This window comes from Loxodonta africana, chromosome 8 (genome assembly GCF_030014295.1).
Source record: "Loxodonta africana isolate mLoxAfr1 chromosome 8, mLoxAfr1.hap2, whole genome shotgun sequence".
NCBI lineage: Eukaryota > Metazoa > Chordata > Mammalia > Proboscidea > Elephantidae > Loxodonta > Loxodonta africana.
The window spans coordinates 97,702,001-97,729,728 of NC_087349.1; the positions used below are offsets into that span (position 1 = coordinate 97,702,001).

At 44.2% G+C, this 27,728-nt stretch overlaps 1 protein-coding gene across 2 annotated transcripts in view; it reads right to left on the reverse strand.

Moving 5' to 3' along the window:
* Nucleotides 1-58: 58 nt before the first annotated feature.
* Nucleotides 59-27,728, reverse strand: part of AOAH (acyloxyacyl hydrolase) — a 264,955-nt gene continuing 237,285 nt past the window's right edge. For both annotated transcript variants that reach the window (XM_003406941.3, XM_023544293.2), the window contains exons 17-21: nt 23,663-23,721; nt 23,513-23,572; nt 20,812-20,908; nt 11,916-11,992; nt 59-713 (exon numbers count right to left, since the gene is read on the reverse strand). In XM_003406941.3, the coding sequence (XP_003406989.1) occupies nt 585-713; nt 11,916-11,992; nt 20,812-20,908; nt 23,513-23,572; nt 23,663-23,721 (422 nt within the window). In that variant the 3' untranslated portion in view covers nt 59-584. The remainder of the gene's footprint in view (nt 714-11,915; nt 11,993-20,811; nt 20,909-23,512; nt 23,573-23,662; nt 23,722-27,728) is intronic.

Below are 27,728 nucleotides of genomic sequence, written 5' to 3' on the forward strand. Positions count from 1 at the left end.
AATTTACTGTGATTTCTCTTCTTATTCTAAAAATAAATATTCACGTTTGGGCTTAATCTTTTTTTTTTTTTTTTTTATAACTTTTTATTCTCTTTTTAAGGAGGACATCACAAAACCTGGGCTGTACCTACTTGTGAGAGTCCTTGGGAGCCTGCTACAGCCTTTCTAGGAGAAGTCTCAAAGTGGCTGGGCCATCTTTCAGAAGCCACCAACAGGGGAAGGATCAGTTTCCCAGCACACTAGAACCCTGGGTAAATTGCTAACCATTTTATGTACTTTTCTTTTCTAGAAGCCTCTTTTCGAAGACTTAGATGTTACAGAGCATCAACAGTCTCTTATTTGGAATGGTGCCCAATATACTTTATTAAAGGTTATTTGAGGGACAGTTGATGAGAAATTGGGGAAGCAATCCCAGAAGCACCCTGAATCACACTGTAATTCAGATACACTCTTAACTAAGACTGAAGTACTTTGCAAAGGTACTGCTAAAGAGCAGTCCCCATAATCAGTTAATGAATGAGTTGACGAATTTATACAAGTTTCTATCTCCTTAGGCTCCCCAGGAGTGGGTGTTCCTGAGGGATTCAGTGTCCCCCTTGATCTCCAAACACCTTTTCAATCTGAAGGTTGAACGGATTCTCCTTTCCCAGGACTTCGGGCCACTGGAGCTGTACCTTCTTCCAGAAGTTATCTGCGAGCAGCAACGAAGCCACCTGCAAGAGAATATACAAAGGAGGAGTAAAAGGGGAACTATACCTTGAATTTAGCTTGTGAGACCCTGAGCAGGGTGCTCAAACTCCTGACCTACAGAAACTACGAGGTAATAAATATGAGTTGTTTTAAGCCACTAAGTTCTGGTAATTTGGTATGCAGTAATACATAACTAATATACTTTCTCAGAAATCCATTTGTTCATTTATCTGCGGTCAGCTAACAAGCACTGTAGGCCTAAGGCTCGGGTTTTGGAGACGAACAGAATGAGTCTCAGGTGAACAGAAGCTACCAGTCTAGTAAGGGAACCAGGTATGCAATGTGACACCACCAAACCCATGGGGAGAGCTGTGGTAGGGATGCACACAACTGGAAGAGAATTAAATCCATTGTTCAATCTACTGTGTTCAATTGAATTGTGCTGAACTGAGTTATGGATTGAATTGTGTTCCCCTCCAAAAATGTGTTGGAATCCTAACCCCATACCTGTGCATATAATGTAATGTTTAATGACCTTATATCTGATGTAATATAATTACCTTCCACAATGCAATCCAATGTAATGCGATGAATAGTCGAGGTCATACCAGTATAGGGTGGATCCTAAACCTAATCACTTTCGAGTTATATAAAGAGTAGCATACACACAGGGATGGGCACCCACACACACAGGAGAAGAGATGCCATATGAAGATTGCCAAGAACCAAGGAACGCCTGGGGCTACTGACAAGGAAGGAATTGATGTGGCTGAGATCCCGATTTGGACTTTTAGCCCCCAGACCTGTGAGAAAAGAAATTTCTGTTCTTTAAAGCCACCCACTTGTGGTATTCATGTTACAGCAGCACTAGGAAACCAAGACAGGTGTCAGCTCTGCTGGGGTGGGTGAAGAAATTGGTCTTCTCTGGAGGAGGTGATGGCTAAGCTGAATTTTCAAGGAGTTCACTGGATGGATGATGTGGGGAAATAGTATACACTGTAGAGGACCCAGCCTGTGCAAAGACATAGCGGCATGGAGAGAATGGCATGGTTGGGGAACTACAGGAGCCTGGGAGATGAGACCGGAGAGGTCACCTGGTAGGGCTGGGACCCTGAAGGAGGCCATGAGTGCTGAGGGTCTGGCTGGAGTGCCAGGTAACATCTGCTTAATGCACAACAGGTTTTTTTCTCTGGCTCTTCCTGCCCAACATCCGCTCTCTGGTTCTAGGCTGCATGCCAGGGTTTGCTTTATTCATGATGTTAGCAGGACCCTTTCCTGCTTGTCCAATCTTCTGGCCTTCTATTAACACACCTTTATTGGCCAGGCCTTCAGAAGCCTGCTGGCTACATTCCAACAGTGGTTTTAGTGTGAAGTGATGGGAGAAACATGATCGCTGAGGGCCTCATAAAGGCGTTACACTGTTCATGGAAGATGCTAAGGAATCCATTCAAAAGCACATGGACCTTGTCCCCGAGGGTATTTCACATTCACCATTCCAACAGGCAGAGCTGCCAGCTCTCTGTGTGGCGTTTGGTGGCCCACTTCCACTCTCTGGGCCCCGATTCTCTTATTTGTAAAACAAGTGGGCTAAAGTACATGATCTGTAAAATCCCTTCTGGGTCTAGAGTATTTGTAAGATTTTAGCAGTTGTTAGAAACAATTATAATTGATGGAGTCACTGCATTAAATATCTCCAGTATTTTAATTTGTTCCCAAGTCTTCTGAACTACATCTCAAATTCCATTTATCCATTTATCCATGGTCTTGATCATACCCATGTGTGTGTCTCACACACACACCCACACGCACACCCCCCCACACACATACCAACACACACACACATACACACAAACTTACACATATGCACATCTACACACACATACAGGGTCAGCAGAAAAGAGGAAGACCCTTGACAAGGTGGATTGACACAGTGGCTGCAACAATGAGCTCAAGCACAACAACGACAGTAAGGATGGTGCAGGATCAGGCAGTGTTTCGTTCTGTTGTGCATGGGGTCGCTATGAGTCAGAACCAACTCAACAGCACCTAACAACAACACACACATACACACATTCACACAAATGCACACACCACAGACACACAAATGCACACATATATGTACATACATACTCCACACACATTCACACAAACACACATATACACACATACATGTACTTACACACAGCACACACATACCCGCATGCACACATACATGCAATATATACACATATACACTTCTTTGCACCTGCCAAGCAGGAGCAGTTCAGAGGCTGGTCATCAAGTTTCAAGTTTTCGGGGAGGAGCCTGATCATCTACACACAAAGCAATCTACGTCTCTAAGACAGAAGGCTGGTCTTGTGGCTGTTTTTCCTGCAATTTCTGAACAAAGTATTTGCTGCCAGACTTGCGGAAAATCAACTGGTTCTTCTTTTTGTTTTTTTACTTCCTTTCAACTTTATACTCCTAAACTGTCTTCCCAAAAATTGTGTGGTACCAAGGCATCAGTGGTCATTTATTTCCTGATCTAAAATTAATAAGGGAGGAGATAGGGGTGAGGGCAAGGAGAGGGAAGCTAAAATGAAATGGTAACTGTTTGCTTTGAAAGCAATTACCTGGCTGTCACTGTAATGGAGATTAAAATATTTATGAGTGTGCACTGCTGATATATTTGGTCTAAAAGGAGAATTGCAATGTTGCTGCTAACATAGAGACTAGTGATAAAATGACCCACTCTAGTCATTCATTCATTTATTCACTCATTTGACAACATTTACTGAGCACCATGGGCTTTGGCTATAATCAGTCTCCTGTTATAATGCCCATGATGCACTGTACCAGACAAGGCCCAGAGATGCTTTACTCTCATTACTCCATATTAGCTGCTGTTTCTTGAACACAAATATTCTAGCAATGTCTATTCATTGTGGAAAGTTTTTAAGAGACAGTTAAATGAAAAGAGAAAAAAACCAAAAAAGTCATCTGTAACTACACTAGAGGCAGCCACTATCTATTCAAAAATAGGATCCTTCTGTAAATATCATTTGATAATCTGCTTTTTTTTTTTTTTTGAGATATAATTAACAGGTCCCTGGGTGGTACAAATTGTTTGCACTTGGCTGGTAACCAAAAGCTTGGAGGTTTGAACGCACCCAATGGCAATGCGGAAGAAAAGGGCTGGCAATCTGCTTCAATAAAGATTACAGCCAAGAAAACCCTGTGGAGCAGTGCTACTCTGTAACTCGTGGGGTCGCCATGAGTTGAAATTGACTCGAAGGCAAAAGACAACAACAGTGTACATACAGGAAAATTTGCTGTGTTTGGTAAACAGTTCCATGGGTTTTGACAAATACGTTTATGTAATCTGTACCCACAATCTGTAATCTGCTTTCATTTCCTTAGCTCTATACTACAAACATACTTTTGTCACTAGAAGTAGATCTGTACCATTGTTTTTATTTGATGCAGATGTTCCATCTGAGGGATGCACACTCATTTATTTAACCAGCGGGAATTTTTGCCACACATTTCCCCAGGTTTGTTAGGGTGGATTTTTAACTTTGCTCTAGTAGATCCCAGAATTAAATTTAGTGAGAGTTTGTCCCTGAGGTTTCCCCTTAGGACAGTGGAAGGAGGCACGCCCTCCCCCCAGCGCACACAGCCTCAGCAGCACAGGAGGGGTTTGTAGCTGTCTTGCTCACTGTCCCCTCTGAACACATGCAGGAAATGAAATCTGCTACAGAGGTGTGCTGGGGAATGGAGTGTCCGGGTTAAATGCGGGCTTTCTGGTTAACAGAGCTAGGCCATTCCTTGTTTCTTCTTTCCTGATTGAAAATCTTTCAGAGTCCACTTTTTTGCTGAGCTGCATATAATACTCTGGCCTGTAGGGTCGCTATGAGTCGGAATTGACTCAACGGCATTGGGTTTGGGTTGACATATAATAAAACTAGCTGCTGTCAAGTGGTTCCAACTCATGGCAACCCATGTGTGTCAGAGTAAAACTGTGCTCCATAGGGTTTTCAATGGCTGATTTTTCAGAAATAGATTGCCAGGCCTTTCTTCTGAGGTGCCTCTGGGGGGACTCCAACTTCCAACCTTTTGGTTAGCAGCTGAGAGCATTAACTGTTTGCACCACCTATAGCACAGTAAAGCCAGAAGGAGTTCTGAGATCAAGTCAGCTTCATGTTATATAGCAAGGCTGCTGGGAGTCCCCAAGGTGCCAAAACTGCATGGTGGTCCTTGGCCCAGTGAGAAGGCCTTGCTCCTCTTTAAATTCTCACAGACGGATCAACAAAGCAGGACAGCTTATACCCTATTGTCTTATATAAGTTTTTGTTGCAGCAGGTCTTTCAGTTTTTATTTGCAGTCAGTTCACCCCAGGACTCAAGCATGAGTGTATGGGGTGGCTGGGGAGGTGGATAAGGCTCTTGATTGGGCCCTTGGTGACAGCCACCAGCTTTCAGAATTTGTCCTCTCTCCTGATGACAGTTTTTAAATTGAGCCAAGCTTCTTTGCTTAACTATATTTTTATTTATGATGTTCTTCCCCAGTTAAGTCCCCAGTCTTCCAGGCAAATACAGTGTCAGGTCTACCCCTCAAGTTCATGGGGCATCCCAGCAGTGCGCACAGCTGGAGCGGAACTGGGCTTCCTCCACACTCACACCTCACAAGCTCATGGCATTTATTTTGCTATAAAAATAACACTTTTTCCCAGAACAACTATAAAAACAAATCCTGAATGGTAGCTACCTTTTTGTAATATTTTTGAAGACTAATGCAAGGCAGAACAAGATTTTGCCAAAAATTTATAATGGCTTGATTCCTTTAAAGTTGAACTCTCATTAAATTCAATTCTAGGAGACTACTGGAGCCCTGGTTGCACAGTGGTTAAAGTGCTTGGCTGCCAACCTTGAGGGTCGCTATGAGTCGGAATTGACGTGATTGCAGTGGGTTTGGTTTTTTAGTTTTGGGGTCTGCTAGACCTAAGTTAAAAATTCACTCTGATTTTGTTTTTTTTTCCTGCAGCCAGAAAGCTTGCAGGTTATCTTGCTAAAACTGCTTTTAAGAAGCTACACAGAAACCCTTACCACAGGGAAGACCTAGCTTTGTTCCTTTGGCCTCCTAATCCACTCAGTTTATTGGACCTAGTAAATTTGGTCCCAATTAATTTTAAATTTAAAACATGACATTGGTGAAAGATATATTTAAACATTTTAGGATTAAGGGAAAATGTAAATTCTGGCTTTAACCCCTCTGTGCTGACTCATTGTAACCATCACCAAACCACTGTTGCTAGTTGATGTATAAAGAAAACGAAGTAGAAATGGTCCCTGATTCTCTGGCAGGGCCGCTGTAAGGTGACTGGCAGGTAAGAGTTGTTTAAGGGTACCCCCTTTCCCCCTCCCCATTGCCAGCAGAACTTCCCTTTTGGAGGACTCTATAAGTCTGCCCAGGGCCTTTGGTCCCTAGGAATTCACAAGTTGAGACAAAAATATGAAAACTATTAACTTTTTAAAAACAAATTCATTGATTATGGGCAATGGTTAATTTTATATATCAGCGTGGCTAGGCTATGGCTTCTGGTTGTTTGGCCAAACACTTTTTTAGATGCTATTAGGAAGTAGTTGACAACCCTGGTGGCACCAGTGGTTAAAAGTTCGACTGCTAACCAAAAGGTCAGCAGTTCGAATCCACCAGGTGCTCCTTGGAAACCCTATGGAGCAGCTCTGCTCTGCCTATAGGGTAGCTATGAGTCAGAATTGACTCGTTGGCGAATTTTTTTTTTTTACGGGATGAAGTAGTTCAACCCACTGCAGTTGAGTCGACTCATAGTGACCCTATAGAACAAATTAGAATTGCCCCACGAGGTTTCCAAGGTTGTAATCTGTAGGGAAGCAGACTGCCAAGGAACAGCTGGTGGGTTTGAACTGCCGACTTTTCAAAGCTTAACCACTGCGCCACCAGGGATCCTTTTATGAAGTAGATATGTGCGATTAAATCAGTTACCTTCCATAATATACTCTAACGTAATGTAATCAGGCGAAGGCCCTAAGAGCAAAAAGAGAGTTGCGCTAGGGGGCATTCTGCCTCCAGATATAAACAGATATTTTGGTAGGCTTCTCGCTTCACTCTCCCATTGCTTGATTTCAGACTTGCCAGCTCCCGGGGACGAATTACCCAATAAGCTAGGTACACATGGGCTTACTTGTGCTTACTTACTAATCTGTGGTGCACAATTTCACCTGTTTTTAACATCAAAGATGTGGTAAAACCCATGTGAGATTAGTAAGTGAACACAAGTAAGCCTGTGTGTACCTTGCTTGCTGGTTAATCTGCCCCAGCAGCTCCTTGAAATTGTGTGAGCCAATTCCTTGAAGAAATATCTGTCCATGTATCCTTCTATCTTGGGTATCCTTCTATCTGTTCCTCCGTCTGTCCTTCCATGTATTCATCCATCCATCCATCCATCCATCCATCCATCCATCCATCCACCCACCCATCCACCCACCCACCCACCCACCCACCTACCTATTTATCTGTCATCTACAGTAAAACCTGTGAGAGCCAGAACTCAATGGGCTTGTCTTGTTTTTCCAGGTCTCAAAAGTTTTCCGCCTTTGACAGGGTGCAGTCTTAACCACTTTTCTATTACTTGTTTTAGGGAAAAATTGTTTGAAATCAACTCTATGGCAATGGGGCTGTTTTTTTCTTTTCTCTGACAAGTTTCTGCCTTACACAGCTTCTGGCTTTCGCAGGTTTTACTGTATTTATCTACTTCTCACTGGTTCTATTTCTCTAGAGAACTCTGACAGACATTATATAAACTCATCTGTCTCCAGCAGTGAACAGGGTCAAGGCAGAAGAGAGAGGAGAGGGATTAATGTTATGGAAAATTCACTGCTTGTAGTAACAGTTTCTTAAAAAAAATAGTTTTTATTGTGCTTTAAGTGAAAGTTTACAAATCAAGTCAGTCTCTCACACAAAAACCCATATACACCTTGCTACACACTCCCAATTACTCTCCCCCGTAGTGAGACAGCCTGCTTTCTCCCTCCGCTCTCTCTTTTCATGTCCTTTTCGCCAGCTTCTAACCCCCTCCACCCTCTCATCTCCCCTCCAGACAGGAGATGCCAACATAGTCTGAAGTGTCCACCTGATCCAAGAAGCTCACTCCTCACCAGCATCCCTCTCCAACCCATTGTCCAGTCCAATCCATGTCTGAAGAGTTGGCTTCGGGAATGGTTCCTGTCCTGGGCCAACAGAAGGTCTGGGGGCCATGACCACCGGGGTCCTTCCAGTCTCAATCAGACCATTAAGTCTGGTCTTACGAGAATTTGGGGTCTGCATCCCACTGCTCTCCTGCTCCCTCAGGGGTTCTCTGTTGTGTTCCCTGTCAGAGCAGTCATCGGTTGTAGCCAGGCACCATCTAGTTCTTCTGGTCTCAGGATGATGCAGTGGCTGGTTCATGTGGCCCTTTCTGTCTCTTGGGCTTGTAATCACCTTGTGTCCTTGGTGTTCTTCATTCTCCTTTGATCCAGGTGGGTTGAGACCAATTGATGCATCTTAGATGGCTGCTTGCTAGTGTTGCAGTAACAGTTTTAAGAAGATGGCTTGGGGAGCTGTTGAAATGATAAGAGCTGAGGACATTGTTTTGGCAGAAAGCATGGCTTGGGCGAAGCTTCTAGGATGGGAGATGCCGGGGTGTTTTAACAGGCCGTCCAGGAGTAGCCAGGGACACTGGGTTTGCCGTGTGTCTCTGGATCCTTCAACACTTTCTGCTTCACTGTTCTCTGATTTGGGGCCCCGAGATCTTCTAAGTGACTCCTCACATGCTCAACTGGGCAGAGATTTTAAAAAGTGGATATTTGAGCAGGTAGAATTGCTGCTTCTTCAGAGCCCACACATCTGGGTCTTGGGTATTTGCAACATTGTTTCTTTTCTAAGTTAACTTTCTTCCCATTCTTTCAGCAGTTTGAAGGCTACTCCTAAGTCTCTGAGGAACTTGCTTTTACCTTAGGACTCTAGTCATTTCCAAGGTTCCTGATCCAGTGTGCCCTTCTGTGGCAGGCAGTGTCTAAGATGGCCTTTAATGCTCCTCGCCTCCTGGTAGTCATGCCTGGTATAATTCTTCTGCCTTGAGTGTGGTGGGATGAAGCTAGGTGCCATGTTGGAGAGGCTCATGTAGCAAGGAACCAAGTGTAGCCTGCGGCCAATGGCCAGTTATGAACTGAGACCCTCACTGCAACAGCCCTCAAGGAACTACATTTGGCCAACAAACATGTGAACTTGGAAGTGGATCCTTCCCCATTTGAGCTGTCAGATGAAACCCCATCCCTGGGGACACCTTGATTGAAGCCTTGTGAGAGAAGACAAAGCAGAGGACCCAGCTAAGCCATGCTTGGATTCCTCACCCACAGAAACTGTGAGATAATAACTGTGTTGTTTTAAGTAATTTGTTATCAACATATTCCCCAGTCATAATTCTCTTTGGTCTTTATTTTCCTTCACAATCTTACCCTTTGCAGCAAACTCATTCTTGTAAATATCTCCAGCTCTTAACTATAAGCTGGTGACTCCTAAACCTGTGTTTCCAGGACAGACCACCTTTCTGAGATCAGAACCCATAAAATGTGTCCAATGGCTTTGGACAGTTCCATGAGGATGTTGTGCAGCCATCCCAAATTTAGCATGTCCAATCTATCCCTTCTTCTGAGTTCCTTGATTTAGTGATGCTTATTTCTCTTTATCCGGTTGCCCAATACTGAGAGTCATCTCTCTCTTACCCACCCAATCCAATCAATCAAGTCCAGCATTATAACCTTCTACTTTTCCCCTTATGTTAAGGAAGACATTTCTTAAAATTCTGGTTCTACATTTTGAGAGTGGGATGAAAAAGCTAAAGCAGTTGTCAGTCTGTATATTAGGATATTCTATGTTTGTTTTTTCTTCCCATTAAAATGCAAACAAAAAAGTCAGATAGTGGATATGATTTGGCTTAAAAATTATCATGTTCAGTTGCAAATTTGAGCTGGCCAACAACCCATGTTTATATTTATTAAACTTATCTCCTTAAGAAAGATGAGCTGTTGAACCAAAAGTGGTTAGACCCTCCCCTCACTTCTCTAGCTGGGTTTTGGGAAGAAATAGGCCAAAAAGAGATAAGTGCACTCTGCTCTTTGTGGTAAGGGGCCAGTTCCAGCTGGTTTTGCTCCGATGTATAGGAGCTGGTTGAGGACAACAGGAGGCACTTGAACAAGGTCTGTGTCTGGCCGTTTGGTTGGGATTATGTCCTTGCGAAAAATATGTTTGAGACTCAGCCCTGCTCATCCAATTCTTTCAAAATGGAAAAGATGTGGGCTCCTGTAGCTGCCCTGTGGTCCAGGATGGCTTATTAACACTACATATGCTGTAAGGTCCATCATCTGGAGGGGAGTATGTGGGGACACCGAGGGGCTGCTGTCCATGGCTTCAAGCCATAACTGCATGTTGGTGGTGCTCACGTCTGTATCTACAGCCCAGGTTCCTGTCCTGAGCTCTAAACTTGTATATTAACTGTGGAAAGAACATCTCCGCTTGGACCTTCCATAGGCCCCTTCAATCCAGATCCTCATATTTAACCAGCTTTTAGCCAAGAATTCTTTTTGGTCAAATCATCCAGTGTGTTACACAGGAAGGTTAGGTATTCTGAGGTACATCATTCTGATTTTTTTTTTTGTTGTTGTTATTTTAAACAGTGAGGTGGGCATTTGATAAACAAGCCAACAAAAAAAACCAGTTGCTGGGGAGTTGACTGCAACACATGGTGACTCCATGGTGTCAGAGCAGAACTGTGCTCCACAGGGTTTTCAATGGCTAGTTATTTGGTTGTAGATCACCAGGCCTTTCTTCTGAGGCACGTCTGGATGGGCTTGAACCTCCAGCCTTTCAGTTTGCAGCAAAGCACTGTAACTGCACAAATCATGCAGCAGTTGGGGGATGCCACTGTTCACACTGTTGCTAGAGTGGCACTGTACTTTTTTTTTTTTTTAATTGAGATACCTTTTGTCCTGCCTGTGGGTAGTTGCTAGAGCTTGGCCAAAAGTGGGCTGCCCTCCATTCAGGCTCCTGAGGGGACGATAAGTCCTCCCTGTGGCCTGGCTAACCACTGAGATTGAGGCCACCAGAAGACAACACCCCAGGAGTGACTGTCAGGTTTGTAACCTTGCCATTGCCATGTCATACTTACCAAAGGCTGGGTCAGAAAGACTATAGCGATGGAGGATTGCCTGAGGGAAAATGGTCCATACATTCCTGTAAATGACCAGCTTTCAAACTTTTAAAATCAAGGAATGTCATAAGCAATTGCTGTATATACAACAGATACAAGTGGAGCTCCCCTTGTTGAAACCAGGATAACGGGGTGGGGCAGTGCACGAGGGCCAGGGTCTTGCCCCCAGCTCCCTGTGCTTTGTGAAGAGGCCCTGGCAGACCTACTTCACTGAATTGTATTCCTGGAATCCCAGAGGAGAAACAGCTCTTACTGCAGGATGTTGCCAAGGACACTGTTCTCTTCTCGTGCTGCGTCCTTTCTAGGAGGATAGCCCATTGCTGTTGAGTTGCGTCTGATGCATAGAAGTAATTTCTCACAGGTCTCATTTCCAGGAATCGTTTTTCCCCCAGAATACTTGATTTATTTTTTATTTTATGGAGTCTGTGACTCAGGCCCCTTTTGCATCAGCTTCCAGAAAGCACAGAGCTAATTTTGTGGACCACCTCTGGTGGTTTTTTAGGACACCTTTGTACCCATGGACTGGAGAAGTTAAGTCAGAAATCCAAGATCTATTTTCTACTTTATTTTCCTTTTACCCTGATTTCCACTTAATTTTTGTTTAACCTTCTATCTTACATGTTTTTGTAAGTTACTGTAAATACTTTCTGGAACAAAACAGGATAAAAATTAATACATGAATGTATAAAAAAACCCGAACCGGTTGCAGAGGAGTCAGTTCTAACTCCCATGGGTGTCAGAGCAGAACTATGCTCCACAGGGTTCTCAATGACTGATTTTTTGGAAGTAGGCTGCCAGGCCTTTCTTCCAAGGTACTTCTGGGTGTACTCGAACTGCCAATCTTCCAGTCAGTGGCCAAACACATTAACCATTTGTACCACCCAAAGACTCCCGGGAATGTATAAATACACTTAAGAATAAGCGGGCAGAGCCTCCACCAACCATCTGTGCCTGTGTTTACCTCACTGGGGTGGAATCCATCGACGGGTTCGATGAGCTGCCAGGGCTGCCCCCCTCTCCTCTGCCACTCCTCTGTGACTGCAGGACAGAACCAGAGCGTTAGAGGCATGCTTCCACAAAGAACCATCAATGTCCGAGACAAGGACCCCGAGAAACGTCGTCAGAGCTGCCCACTGCCCTCCTGGCCTGGCCCATTGCTCACCAAGCCAATGCCACCTCTGAGCTGTTAGTTTGGGCTGGGAGCTTTCTGAACAGAAATGATCTTCTCATCAATTTCCAATCAGAAAGACAATGTGTGAGAGTGAGAGCGTTGGGTAGCAGTGGTGTATGTCACTCAGAAAGTGGTTGGGAGAGATGAGCTCTAAAATATTCAACACCAATTTAACTCCATCTCATTTTTCAAGGGCCTTGTAGGACGGTGTTGCAGGAGCAGGAGGGGAAAATGAAACATTTTGTTAACATCTCCTTTCATGGGCTGCCATTTCCATGCACCGCCTGCGTGTGTCAAGCAATCACCTTTAAAAATCATACAGTACATCAGAAATATTCTATAATTACATAAAATTATCTCAACATCACATTTAGAGGGAGGATGGCTACAGAGAAAATATTATGAGCCCCAAAGTGATGAAAAGCAATAAAACCATCCTTCAACATGGGTGAGAGAACAAGAATATCAGTTGCTCCAAGGCAACAGCATAATTAACTCTATATTGTAATATAATATAGTCAATAAGAACTCCTCAAGGGAATTACAAATCCCCAGAGAGCCTCCAGAGAGGAAAAATCTGAGACTGTTGCTTCTGGCACAGCCCAGCCCCTTACTTCCTTGTGTCCAGCAGGGAGCAGGCACAGCTAAGATTCTTCCAGTTTTTTCTCTTCACCCCTCAGAAAAATCAAGGGCAGAAGCCTGTGCTCTCTTTCCTTCTATTCCTCTCACCCCAAGGAAAGGGACGGAGATTCTATTGGGGGCTTTGATTGGACAAGAGAAGCCGGATTTTCCAGGGCTGAATCAGTATTACGATGCTTTTGAAATTAGTCCTAATGTTACGACGTGTCACCTTTGCTTACTGTCCACTCCCTGTCCCCAGATAATGCTGCCCTGCTTGGAGGTCAGGAGAAAATTCACGCTCGTGGTCTGGAGTCCTGCACAGTGAAGCTCCAATCTTGGGTAGCTTATTCCCTGGTGGAACTGCTTCTGAGTTTTATGGGAGCTTATTAGAAGCAGCAGCCACTGAAAACTGGTCTTCGTATTTTTTATAAAACTCAAAAGGGTAATGGTATAGTCTGGAAGCGGATAAGGATGATGGCTGAACAGCATGGTGGACATAATTAATGTCACTGAACTGCACGTGTGAAGAGTGTTGAAATGGCAAATGTTTTGATACCCATATATTTACCACTATAAAAAAATTAATAAAAAAACAAAACTTGAATTGAGGACATTGTGTACTGTGCTACGCGGTGTCTCCCACACAGACTCCCAGAGAAATTCCTTAGTGCCCGTAAACAATGTATCTCTTTGAAAGAATGGGGTGTGTCTACCCTTCCGATAGGAAGCTCAGAGCTGTACTGATGCTCAAACCACACAACCCCTTTTGAAATCTTGTTTGCCCAGCCAGCTTGCCGCCCTGAACAATTTCTCTTTTGCCTTTGGCCATAGGAACCCTATGAAAGGCAGTCCTTGCAGAAGCTTGCCAGGCTTCGTCTTCACTTTGCCAGGCCTGTTCTGCCTGTTTTGGGGGAACCTTAGAATCAGACCTTCTGTTTCAGCTTCAGTTTTGGCTGTTCCACCTTTCCCTCTGGACCTGACACTGCAGCTCTTGTGGGTTCCCAGTCTTACCCCTTTGGTTGCGATGCTGGCTCTGCCTGCCCCAAAGTCCGTCCAGCCCATCCCCATCTCTGCTTCACTCATCTGCTGTGTTCTTCACTCAAGCCTGTTTCAGAGTCTTCTTTCTTTCCCTCATCTGGGAGATGATGGACCAGTCTCCTCCTCTTTTTTTGGGTTCTGCTTTTCTACTTTCTAACTTTACGATGATTCCCTATCTGAGCTGTCTCTAATCCAAACTTCTAACAAGTTGCTTTTGGAAGAGTTTTTGCAAATGCAGAGCCAGCGTCACCCCCGGTGAGTCCCCTCAATGCTCTTTGTTCTTTTATGGTGTTTGTCTCACCTCTGCCTTGCAGTCCCACAGGGGTCTCTAATACAAACCCAACAATGAAGGGGAAATGCCAAGCCCAGGTAAATGTCAAGTCCTTAACTTCATAGTTGACATCACTTCCTTTCTACCTGTGCTCCTTTACTTCACAAAATTCTTGAGGAACTTTCTCCTGATTCTCCCTTTATTTCTTCTGTTTGGTCTCATCTTATGCCAAATAGGCGTTAAAGAAAGGAAAGAAACAATGAAAGAAAATCCCAATAGGGTGCTAAGGAATGCCCAGACATTGCTAAGAAGATCAGGCCAATTGCAAATGATCCTAATCCAGAGTCCAGAGCCTGCTGAAAAGTTGCCAAGAGTTGGATGATGAGTAAGACATGAGGCAGAGGCCTTTCGTATGAAGTAGATATCCCCCCAGTCCTGGACCTGACCCAGACCTCCCAAGCATCTCTGATCTGGTGTGGGTAGGAAGCCTCTTTTAACATTTTGTGACTCTCCGTGTTTACAGAGAAGATTTCGTGTCAAGCTGAATCTGAACCTATGTCTTCAGTGGCCAAGAGAAAATCCAGATAGAATGACTATGATCAGGAAATTTGGAAAATCTGGAATGGAAAGTGAGTCTATAAAACACAGTTTAAGGTCATGTTCCTTAAGGGGAATGTTTACTAGGAGTAATTCAAATTCCAACCCATAGCGACCCTACAGGACAGAGTAGAACTGCCCCATAGGGTTTCCAAGGAGCACCTGGTGGGTTCGAATTGCTGACCTTTTGGTTAGCAGCCACAGCTCTTAACCATTCTGCCACCAAGGTTTCTAGCAACCTTATAGTGGCCTCTATTTCTTCCCTGATTGATTTCAGAGTGGGAGATCCAGTTGAGGGTAAGATGGTAAGGTTGTTTTCTTCGCACTTGGAATTGTAATTCAAAAGGTCATATTTAAAAGGTCACATTTGCTTATGGATGAGTTTCCTCTAGTGTGATTCAATTTTGGCATCCGGGCTTAAAGTTATTCTAGGCTCTTTCCATTTTGATTTGAATTTTATGTTTGTGACTGACTACCAAACTGAAACGAGAGTCCTTAAAAAAAGGAGAAGTGGTGATACAAACATATAATTCAGTCATCAGAATTAGTGACTGTTTTCAAAAGGAGAAGGGATGGCCATTCTCTTCCAACTCCTCTTGGAGGCTTGGGAATCCCATAGTTGTGGGGATTGTGGACGGAAAACTGAGGAATGCTGCCATGTTTTGCATGGGATCAGGGACATATCCTAGGATGGAAGGCAGTGGGAGAGTCTCGCTTTTTATTATCACTGTATTCCAGCAATTCTAAACAATGCTGGCATTGTTTAGAGCCCTGGTGGCGCAGTGGTTAAGAGGTGGGCTGCAAACCAAGGGGTCAGCAGTTTGAATTCACCAGCTGCTCCTAGGAAACCCTATGGGGCAGTTCTATTGTGTCCTATAGGGTAGTTCTACTGCATCCTATAGGGTAGTTCTACTGTGTCCTATAGGGTTGCTATGAGTCAGAATGGACTCAACGAAACATGCCAGTGATAATATATTCTTCCCCGTCCAGGTGGCCTATTCCCTCCCTAACAGCCATGAGGGTAAACTACTACAAGGGAGTCTTTAGAAGAGCTTCCTTGCCATATACAACAATGCAACGGGTATTAAAAGAAACAGCTACAAGGTTATTAAGGCTACAGTTCATATATTCATGGTGGAAGACATCAGTTTCTCACATGGTTATTGTGTCTACAAGCATCATTACATATTCGTAGACTTCAGTATTATAAAACCTAAAGAGAGGATCGGTAACTCACAAGCAAGAGTTCAAGGTTTTCTCTGTATGGCGACTCTCTTTTCCATTTGTTTATTTCAGGGTGAAATTTTGTTTTCTCAGGATAAATGCACCACCAGACAAAATAAAAACCAAACCTGTTGCCATCGAGTCGATTCTGACTCACAGGGACCCTACGGGACAGAGTAGAACTGCTCCATAGGGTTTCCTAGGAGCGCCTGGTGGATTCAAACTGCTAACCTTTTGGCTAGTAGCCGTAGCTCTTAACCACTACGCCACCAGGATTTCCGGCAACCCTGTAGTGGCCTCTATTTCTTCCCTGATTGATTTCAGAGTGGGAGATCCCATCAAGGCTAAGATGGTGAGATTGTTTCCTTCCCACTTGGAATCATAATTCAAAATATGTAGATGAATTTCTCTTTGTTCTTCAGAAGATCCATATTAATAAACTCCTGGAATGGTCATGAACAATCTCTTGGGATTTGGTGTATAACTTATTTTCTTCATCTGTAAAGTCAATGAAACTCTAATAACCAGCTTTTCAGAGATGCAATAGAAGTCATAGAAAAAACAAAAACCAAACCCGCTGCCGTTGAGTTGATTCAGGCTCATAGCAACCCTGTAGGACAGAAAACTGCCCCATAGAGTTTCCAAGGAGCGCCTGGCAGATTCAAACTGCTGACTTTTTGGTTAGCAGCCGTAGCACTTACCCACTACGCCACCAGGGTTTCCAAAGTCATAGAAGATGACTAATAAAACACTTGATAGTTCTTTGATGAACAGCAATACTAGTAAATACTTTAAAAAAAAAAAAAAGAATCTGCTCTCTGGTTGGCCTCATGAAGTCATTGGTTGTCTTTACAAACATATACATAGAGGGAAGTAGAACCAGGTTTATTCCAATTGAGTTATCTTGGAAGCTGGGGGCAGATGGTGGCATATTTAAACTGTCAGTGTAAAAATGGCCCTGTCGGCCAAGTGGCATTTTCCTTCCTCTGCCTGGGAGATGTGCAGAGGAAGAAAAAGGACGTCACCTGCTCAAGTTGGCATTTCCTGAAGGGAGGAAAAATTGCTACCTCTGTTTAGTTCATAACCAGTTGGAGAATGAGTCATCAAGAGACAAAAAGAGTCTCTGGAGATGAGCAATCATGGTTCAGCGCCGGACTGAGGCTGTCAGAGCTGAGACCACATAGGTTTAGTGCCAGGGATATTCAAGTGCGATTTGCTCTGTCACAAGGATGTGAAATTGTAGATTTTAGTATAAAAAAAAAAATGAGGATATTTGTGATGCAATAGTCAGCTCAAATATAGTACAGAAACGGGAGGAGACGTTTTCCTGTGACTCTTAAGACTGCTGACCGCACAGGACTGAATTTTTTTTCCTGTTATACAGAAGGTCGCCATGAGTTGGAGCTGACTAGACAGCAACTAACAACAACAATTAGAACTGCAGATTTAATGAGGGACTTGACAGGGTTTTTATTTCTGACAAAGGGAGACAGCTGTGATAATGAGACATATTGCTACCACAGCTTCCTTGAAAGAATTCAAAGTGATGCACTGGCATAATTGGTGACAGGAGGGGCATTGGACATTGAAAAAGAACAAACCATTATGATCCATATATTATACTCTTGGTGGTGCAGTGATTAAAGTGCTTGGCTATTAACTGAAAGGCTGGCGGTTTGAACCCACCAGCTGCTCCGCCAGGAAATATGTGGCAGTCTGCTTCCGAAGAGATTTACAGCCTTGGAAACCCTATGGGGGAAGTTCTACCCTGCCCAATAGGGTCACTATCAGTTGGAATTGACTCATTGGCCATGGGGTTTGGTTTGTTATAGACCTCGGAAGGATGTGATAGGTGCTTTACATACATGGATAATGGTGGTGGTGGGAGGATGCAGCTAACAGTTACTGAGTCCTTGCTGTGGGCAGACACTGCTCCAGTGCTTTTATAAGCTTTGTCTCACTTAATCCTTACATAATCCGCATGGTTAGTTATTTCTACCTTACATAAAAGAGAACAAAGGCTGAGTGGTTATCTAATTTTCTCAAGGTTACATAGCTGTTCTGTGTCACAGCTGGCACAGAAACACAGTTCTATCCGTTCGTCAATTCTGGGCTCTTTCAACAATAGCGCACTGCGCCCACCATGAGGTAGACCAGATATCCAAGATGATGAAGCCCTTGTTACTCAGAGACATGAACCCCTCTGCCTACTCTGGAGAAAGCTAAGCTTTCAACTTGAAAATTTCCTTTGCAGGGGCCTAACTGTGGGCATAAGTCAAGATCTTACCATGGTTTCTAGGTAAAAATAAAAATTCTAGGTCTTTCGGAAGAGAATGTTGTGGCACCTAGAATTTAAATGCATGACGCTATGTCAAATGTTCATGTTGGCAGGTCTCATAGCACCATTTCCCCTGTCTCCATCCCTCCTTCTCACCATGTTTGAGCGGCTTCCCTAGTGGAGTGCCCACTAACTGTGTATGGACAAGACAACAAAGGCCCTTTCAGAAAGCTGGCCCTTCACATTTATTTTTAATAAAAATCAGGAAATTCCTTAAAGTGTTGAGAATTGCAAATCAAGAATACCTGAATGTTTCTCAATAAAGTGTCTGCCATGTTGATGTACCCATAACCCATTGCTGTGAAGTCTATTCCAACTCATAGCAACCCTATAGGACAAAGTAAAACTGCCTCATACAGTTTCCAAGGAGCACCTGGTAGACCGGAACTGCCAACTTTTGGTTAGCCGCCGTAGCTATTAACCACTACACCACCAGGGTTTCCATGTTGACGTGGGATGCTCAATTCAGTTTAGCTGAATTTCGTGCTCTTTCACAGAGCTTATTGTTGTTGTGAGGACAAGAAAGCGCTGAGAAGCCTCAGCTTCCAAGCGTGTTAGGTCACCAGGGAAACGCTGGCCAACATTGGGCAAAGGACAAAGCTTTTCTCTCTGTATCCTCCATGTATCTGTTTTGTTGACAACTATATTCTCAGCAGATCCCTACATGGCACAAAAGGTGTGCATTTGACTACTAACCTAAAGGTTGGCAGTTTGAACCCATCCCGGGGTATCACAGAAGAAAGGGCTGGAGAGCTGCTCTGTTAAGATTACAGTCCAGAAAATCCTATGGAGCAGTCCTGCTCTGTAACACACGTACGTGCCATGAGTCAGAATGGACTCCATGACAATGGGTTTATATTCTCAGCACCTACACAGGAGGTGGTACACAGTAGGACTCAGTAACAATCTGATGGCTGACCGGCTGACCAAGCGCTCAGTTTTGGAGCCTTACAGAACCCTTTTCTTAAACTTTAATGTGCATATATGGATTGACGGGGGATTGTGTTAAAAATCAGGTTTGGATTAGGTAGCTCTGGAGTGAGGCCTGGGATCCTGCATTTCTAATTAGACTGCTAGGTGATGCTGATGCTGCTGGTCCTGGACCACACATTGAGTAGAAAGGAAGGAAGGGACAGGTGCTCTTTCCTGGGTGACTACTATGTACCAGGCATATCATTTAGGAGGAGTACGCATGGTTTCATGTAATTATCACAAAGGCTTGTTAGGCAGATACGGAATCCCCATCCAGGTCTGCAAAGGGACGTTAAATACGTTCAGGGAATTATTTACAATCCCAAAGATAATAAGTGACAGAGCTAGAGATCATTTTGGAAAACAAGAAATTCCCATGTGAATGTTTGACATTATTATATTTTTAATAACTTTATCTATATTCAAGGTTGGTCCTGATCAAAGACCACTTGGTGGCGCATGTGTTTACACCTGAACTCCATTAATGAGTTTTTAACTCTGCATTTTAATGACAGGTTATTTATCAAAACGCCTCTCCCCATGAGAGAAATGTGTGTCACCTAGGCAGGAAATTTAGTTAAAGGAGATCAGGCTTGCTGAAAAGATGTTCAGAATTGAGGTACTAGTGTATGCAAAGCAAAACGTGTCAGCTAATGCAATATTTGATAATTCATGATGGCCATCCGCTCCATCCCAGATGCTTGGGCCGGGTGTGGGGGGGGGGATGGGGAGATGGAGAAGATAAACTCTAGACCATGAATCTGTCTCCCCATGCACACACTGTAAAGCTTTTCATTAGCTCCATCTCGCTGGCAGTCAATCAACAGCGGGATTGTCCCTTATATTAAAAGTGCTTAGCAATGAAAATGAGTCTGGAAGGATTAAATGTCAAAAATAATAATTCCTTTAGAGTCAAGATATAAAGGATAAATCAGTAGCTCCAGTGAACCAGCCTGGTTTTGTGTGGTCACACATCAGTGACCCCTGTGTTTGGACGGAATGCTGGAAAGGAAATTTAGTCATCTTCCCAGAAAGCTGAGATATGGGTTGTCCACCTTGCAGATGAATTCTCAGCTCCCTGCTCAGAGATTTTGATTAGGTTCATCATGCATGGGGTCAGGAGTCTACATTGTCCCTGAGTACCCACTTTGGGAGGCACTGCCTTACCCTCCTTCCCGTCGCACCCAACTTGAGCCCATAAGGTAAACAGAGCGTTTGCTAAACTGGCAAGTAAATGTTAGGTGATTCCATTAGCCTGTCGGCTCCCAGTCCAAAGCTCTTTACAACTGGTTGCTGGCTTTATTGCTTTAGGGATTCTAAAATGCTGACAGAGTAAGGAGGAGCTGCTGAGCCTCCACCACCTCAGAGAGAAATTCACACTTACCTTTGTTTCAATATTTGGAGCTATAGGTGTGTCAGAATGGGCAGGAATGGTCCGGCCTAGGAGCTTCACACGTATCTTTTTTTTTTTTTTTTTTCACTATTTGGAACTACTGGTGTGTCAGAATGGGCAGAAATGACTTGGCCCGATCTATTGCTGCTGGCTTATAACGTATTACCCAGGTAGGCTCAAAAAGGTAGCTGCTACATTTGTCTTCTGTCAGTATTTAAAACAAGCAACTTACTTTCTTGAAAGGCAAAATCCATGTAGAAGAGATTGAAGTTTGTAAATTTCTCACGGGTTGCAACTGTTTTCAGTGTTCTGGAGAGTAGTGCTGCTCTCTGGGTACAAGGGAAACAGAGAAGATTCCATACAAGCCAGGCTCTGATTTCAGCCAGACAATTCAGGCAGAACAAAGAGATGGATCCTCCCCCCCACCGCCCCCCACCCCACTCTTCTCTCTCTAAGCCATCATCAGGGAGCCCTGCTGGTGCAATGGTTAAGTACTTGGCTGCTAACCTAAAGGTCAGCAGTTCAAACCTACCAGCAGCTCCATGGGGGGAAAAAGAAAAAACCTGGCTATCTGCTCCTTTAAAGATTACCAAAAACCAAACAAAACCCGTTGCTGTCGAGTCGATTGTGACTCATAGCGACTGTTATGGACTGAATTGTGCCCCTTCAAAATGTGTATCAACTTGGCTATGCTATAATCCCCAGTATTGTGATTGTCCACCATTTTGTGATCTGATGTGATTTTCCTATGAGTTGTAAATCTACTTCTATGATGTTATGAGGCAGGGTTAGTGGCAGTTATGTTAATGAGGCAGGACATATTGTACAAGATTAGATTGTGTCTTAAGACAATCTTCTCTGAGATGTAAGAGAAGTGAGTAGAGAGATGGGAGGGCCTCCTATCACCAAGAAAGTAATGCCAGGAGCAGAGCATGTCCTTTGGATCTGGGGTCCCTGTGCTGAGAAACTCCTAGTCCAGGGAAAGACTGATGACAAGGACCTTCCTCCAGAGCCAACAGAGACAGAAAGCCTTCCCCCTGGAGCTGGCACCCTGAATTCGGACTTCTGGCCTACTAGACTGTGAGAGAATATTTCTTTTTGTTAAAGCCATCCACTTGTGGTATTTCTGTTATAGCAGCACTAGATGAATAAGACAATGAGTCTATAGGACATAGCAGAACTGCCTCATAGGGTTTTCAAGGAGTGGCTGGTGGATCTCAACTGCTGACCTTTTGATCAGCAGCCAAGCTCTTAACCACTGCACTACCAAGCCTCCTCTGTAAAGATTACAGCCTAAGAAATTCTGCGAGGCCATTCTACTCTGTCCTACAGGGTCCCTATGAGTTGAAATCAACTAGACAGCTTACAATAACAACAAGCCATTAACAGAGAGCAGCTCTGAAAATTAAATTCTATTTGTGGGAAAATGATCAATGATCTTATGAAAAATGTTAAAATTTATTAGAAACCAAATAAGTGCAAATTAATATTTTGAAGAGGTCATTTTTCACTCACGAGATTGGCAAAGAAAATATGAATAACCACGATAATAGTGGATTCAGTTTGCTGTGGGAGTGGTGAATAAGAATGTCGATTGTTCCAACCTTTCTGGAGAGCAGTTTGGCAATATGAATCAATCCTTAAAAACGAGTAAATTCTTTGACCCAGTAATTTTACTTCTAGAAACCAGTCTTAAGGAAATTGAGATGTACACAAAGATACGTGCATAAGGAGGTTCATCATACCACTATTTATCATAGTGAAAAACTGGAAACAATCTAAATGTCCAACACCAAGGGATGAGGTAAATCATGGTGCATTCATATACTGTATACACTCTCGAATGATTACAAATTATCACGTGGAGGGACAATTTATTAACATTGGAAGGCAGAAAATGGTATGTGTGTAGTGATATCATGGAAGCAAAAAACATCTATTAATGAAATGAGTATTAGAAGGACATACACACATATAACTCGGGGAGGTGGGATTTTGGGTGATTTTTATTATTGCTTTTTGTATGTGTGTGTTTTCTTTCTTCGAGGATTTTTTTTTTTTTTAATTAAAATATATTTCTTTTGTAATTAGAAAGATAGCAGTCCTTGGGTGGTGCAGAAAGTTAACGCCCTCAGCTACTAACCAAAAGGCTGGTGGTTTGAGTCCACCCAGAGGTGCCTTGGAAGAAAGGTCAGGTGATCTACTTTGAAAAATCAGCCCTTGAGAGCCCTGTGGAGGGCAGTTCTACCCTGACTCCATAGCAACTGGTTTGTTTTTTCGAATTAGGAAGATCCTGGCTGTCAAGCCGATTTTGACTCATAGAGACCTTATAGGACAGAGTAGGGCTGCCCCATAGAGTTTCCAAGGAGTGTCTGGTAGATTCCAGCTGCCGGCTTTTTGGTTAGCAGTCATAGCACTTAACCACTATGACACCAGGGTTTCCAATTAGAAAGATACATCAATAAATATTTTACAAAGAGATCATCCACCAAAGTGAAAGGAATACATTTTGCTTGAACATTGTATTCCCTCAGAGAAGACAGGAAGGTTTTGGAGCATCTGGTTCTCACTCGCCTCGGGAGAACTTCAGTCACGTATAAGGCTTAACCTTGCTCAGTTCTCTCCATCTCTACAAATATGCCTAGGACAAACTTTAAAAGGTACGTGCATGCGTGTGTGTGTGTGTGTGTGTGTACACATGTGCACAGGTGAGAAACACACAGATAGAGATAGTAAGAGTGACAGAAAGGCTCAGAGAGAGGCAGAGGGAGAGAGAGAGGGCACATATTCTAGCAGCCTCTCATCAGTCTGGCATTTTGCTTATGTTCTTCACAAGCTTGAAGACGGTAGCCCTGCCAGAGTTCAGTGAGACCACAGCAAACACAGGTCAAGAGTGATCAAAGATGCTATCACCAGGCCTGTGACAGTCATACCTCAGAAGTGAGAGTTCGGAGAGTCTTGTTGGCAGACATCCAGCCGTGGCAGGGGCTGATCTGAGAGCATGAAAACACCACTCGATTAAAGAGGAAGTGCGACGGGTAACAGGAAGGGGAACCGTGGGAGAAATCAGGGTATAAGCTCACCTGGAGGCAGTTCAGGAAGGAGTAGAGCTGTGCGTAGGTCACGTCTTTATTTAGCTGGCCTGGAAAACAGAAAGGTCTGGCCTGACGTGTGCGCTTAGCCCTAGCAACCACTTAGAGACGTGTGTGAGTGACCTTGCCTGCCCTGAAGAAAGTGGCACAGCCAGACATGCCCTGATCGTTCATTCTGTGCTGCTTGTGACGAATGGCTGGGTGATCAACTTCTTATGCGCTCCTCCTTGCTGAGACCCCTAAGGCTTCAGACCCAGAGGTGGGGAGGGGCTCTAAGGAGTTCACCCCCATCTAGAGCTCTTGGTGTGGGCCAGGGTGGGGCCAGAGGGACCTGATTGCATCTGGACTCCAGGGAAAGGGAGAGAAGTATGGACCAGAATAGAAGACCCTGGGTGGTACAGTCAAAAATCTCAGCTGCTAACTGAAAGTTTGGAGGTTCAAGTCCACTGAGAAGTGCCTCAGAAGAAAGGACTGGTGATCTACTTCCAAAAAATCAGTTACTGAAAACCCTATGGAGCATAGCTCTACTCTTGACACACAAGGGATCATCATGAGTCAGAATAGACTCAATGGCAACTTTTTTTTTTTAATTAGATTTTTATGGACCAGAATGCCTCTGACAAAGACCTGGAAGAGTAGCAGTCTCTACTGGCAATGTATGAAATATCAAATTTCCTTGGGGGCACCCGGAGAATTCCAGGTGGTCGCTGACCTAATCCTCCTTTCTAAGTTTATGGAATACCCCGATCTGCCCTAATTATCCCATCCTGAGGACCTGGCAGGACATTCTGACCATGTAGTGCCTGTGGCTTGATGGACTGAAGCTCTGCTACTTCTGTCTTCTGAGAATTTTTTTCTGTTGCTACTTTTGCCTCTGAGAAATGCTCGGGGGGCGAGGGGGGCCTTGGAATGGGGGTGGCCAGCACATTATGTGTCACCTCCTGGTGCTGGTCATGAGGCAGTGGTGATTCAGCAGTAGAATTCTCGCCTTCTGTGTGGGATACCCAGGTTCGGTTCCCAGCAAATGCACCTTGTGTGCAGCGCCACCCATCTGTCAGCGGAGGCTTTTGTGTTGCTACGATGCTGAACAGGTTTCAGGGGAGCTTCCAGACAAGGGGACTAGGAAGACCGGCCTGGTGATCTACTTCAAAAATCAGCCAAAGCAAACCTTATGGATCACAACAATCTGATCCCCAACCAATCATGGGGATGGCGCAGGACTGGGCAGTGTTTCGTTCTGTTGTGTGTGGAGTCACCATGCACCGAAGGCTGACTCGGAGGCAGCTAACAACAGCAACATGGCCCTGGATGGAGTGTTGCCCAGTGGATATTTTATTTGAGCACTCATTAGCAGATATGCCCATACACCTATTTTTTGGTGGAGATTAAAAAGGTACGTAAGAACGAAGGAAGGTCCCTAGGTGGTATAAATGGTTTGTGCTTGACTGCTAATCTAAAAGTTGGTAGTTTGAACCCATTCAGCAGTACCATGAAAGAAAAAGCCTGGCAATCTGCTTTCATTAAGATAAAACCAAGAAAACTCTATGGAGCAGTTCCACCCTGTAACACATGTGGTCTCCACGAGTCAGAATCGACTCAGAGGCAACCAACAACAACAACCAAAATAAAGGCGATTAGCACCATGTGTGGATTCAGCCAGAGCTTTTCCAAGCATGGACTGTAGACCCAGAATCTGTGGGGATCATTTCTTCTCTCGTATGGTTGGGCGGCCACATTAACACCGTCTGCCTCTCTGCCCCCCTCCAGCACACCCACCCCCAGAGGCAATTCAACTTGCATGCTGTGGCTGAGACACAAAATACAGGCTCCCCGAATCTCAGGGGTGGTGAGTGACTGACGTTGTATCCATTAACACTTGTAACACACTCACAAAAATAAAGGGAAATAACAGGAGCTATCTCAGAGCAAAGAGAAAGATTGAAAGTGATGGAACATGGTCTTATTTTTCACTTATACCTCAGATGAGTTAGACTGAAAGATAGATTCAATTTTCTTGTCACAGACGAAAATATATTATCTCTCTGTGTGGGTGGGTGAGTGAATCCCCACTCGGGAACCACAGGCTTATTACTGCCTTTAAAGTCACAGTGACACACCAGGGTCTCCTCTGCCCTGCACAGGCTTCCCAAGCCACTGGCTTCTGTCCTTACTATGGAACCAGCTTGGGGTACTGAGCCCCCATCTTTCCCTGGTCCCTGCTTTCTACCCTTTGAGGCTGCTTTCCCTCTCTTTTTTGGTTTTTTGTCATTTAGCCCCTTCATATGTGAGCTCCTGCCTGTCTCAGCCCAGTCTGGCTGCAGCGACTGATAACCTTTGACCTGTACCCCTAGCCCCTCAATTCCATAGGATGTGCCTGCAGTGACTGGGCAATTTCAAGCGCTGTGCCTGGTGGAATCACCACTGGGTGGCAACCTTCCCTCCTCTCAACGTCAGTGCAGGACCAGAGCTTCTGGTTGGCTTTGGTGCTGGGTTGCCATCTTGTTTCTTTCTTGAGACCGGGGCCCAGTAATAAGCAATAGGGAGCCTGGTCAGAGACAAGGGAGTGGCCCTGACAGCCTGTTTGGCCCTGACCAGTCCCTGTCTCCCTCAGGGGTGGCCTCTCTCTCTTTACCCTGCCCAGTAGCAGTTATCTTCAACCTGGAGGGAGGTAGAACTTTATGCCTGACCATGACTAACATCCGTGTGCCCTCACGCCCACCTGGATTGCTTTACTAGCTCAGCCTGCTGAACAGGACAAGGGCATGTTAGTGTAGTTGGAGATAACTGGAAAGGTGTAATGAGTTGCTTTCCTTTTCTCTGGTATTTCTGTCTGCTGGAGAGCTTGTGACTCTGGGGCCTGTCACATGGGAGGTTGCTTGGGAGTGCTTAAGATGTGCTAATGGTTTAAAGAAACGGAAAAGGGAAATGGTTTTTCCCGGCTGAACACTCGCTCTTTCTTTGTAAGTATTACCTTTTATTCATGCCACTTTAATGGTATTTTGTAATATTGAAGAGCCCTGGTAGAAAGAGCGACCCTAGCTATGTGTAGTACATGAGGTGTGTGTATGACTCCCTGATTAAAGAAGGTCGGCCGAATTAACAAAGTTTATCACTGATTTCCAAGGGCTAGGGTAGAAGGACTGTCCCATAGTGGCCGGAAGTTAGCAGGGGCTGAGGATCTACCTAACCAGAGGCTGGAAAGGCTGAGTGTGTGTTTGTACACGTGCAGGGGGCGCCAGAGGCTGACCCTATGGGTGTAACATGCTCCATCTGAAGACTAAGGGACATGCTCTAACCTAGCTGGCTGGAGTAGCAGCTTGTGTCTCAGTAATTTGTAAATTCTTTAGGGCAGGCTTTTTGGTATTTATTGAATGCTTGGAACATAATTGAAATTTTAGGGACCATAAAAGCTTAGTACCAACAAAGGTGAGCCACACCTTCATGAACTACCACCTGAATATATTAAACCTTAGTAAAACACATTAATTCAGACTGGAGGAGAGCCAGTAATAAAATATAAGTTACAAGGTATTTTAAGACACTTAAGTTTTTTTTTTGGCAGAGGTCCCAAAAGAAAGAGCTTCTTGCTGGCTTATTTGAAGCTCGCCTGGTTGTAGTCTGACCCTCTGACAGCTCCCAGAACGCCTATAGCTTGCGCTGTTGTTGTTGTTACTCCACAGTTTTGCTGTCAGGGTCTCTGTGGTATTTTTGCCCAGTGGAGTTGTCTTCTCTCATTTGAGGACAAGGATCCATCTTAGTACCATCTTTAATTCCAAGGCATATTTATGGGATGGTTGCATTTTTTTATTGACTGTGCCTGAGAGGACTCGTGGCTAGTCAAGCTTGACTTTTGCCAGAAAATCTATGTAAGTAGAATCCTAATGTATGAGACTTCCAAAAAAACCAAACCAAACCAAACCAAACCAAACCAAACCAAACCAAACCAAACCAAACCAAACCAAACCAAACCAAACCCAACCCAACCCAACCCAACCCAACCCAACCCATTGCTGTCAAGTAGAACTCAGACTCATGGCAACCCAATAGCATAGTCAAG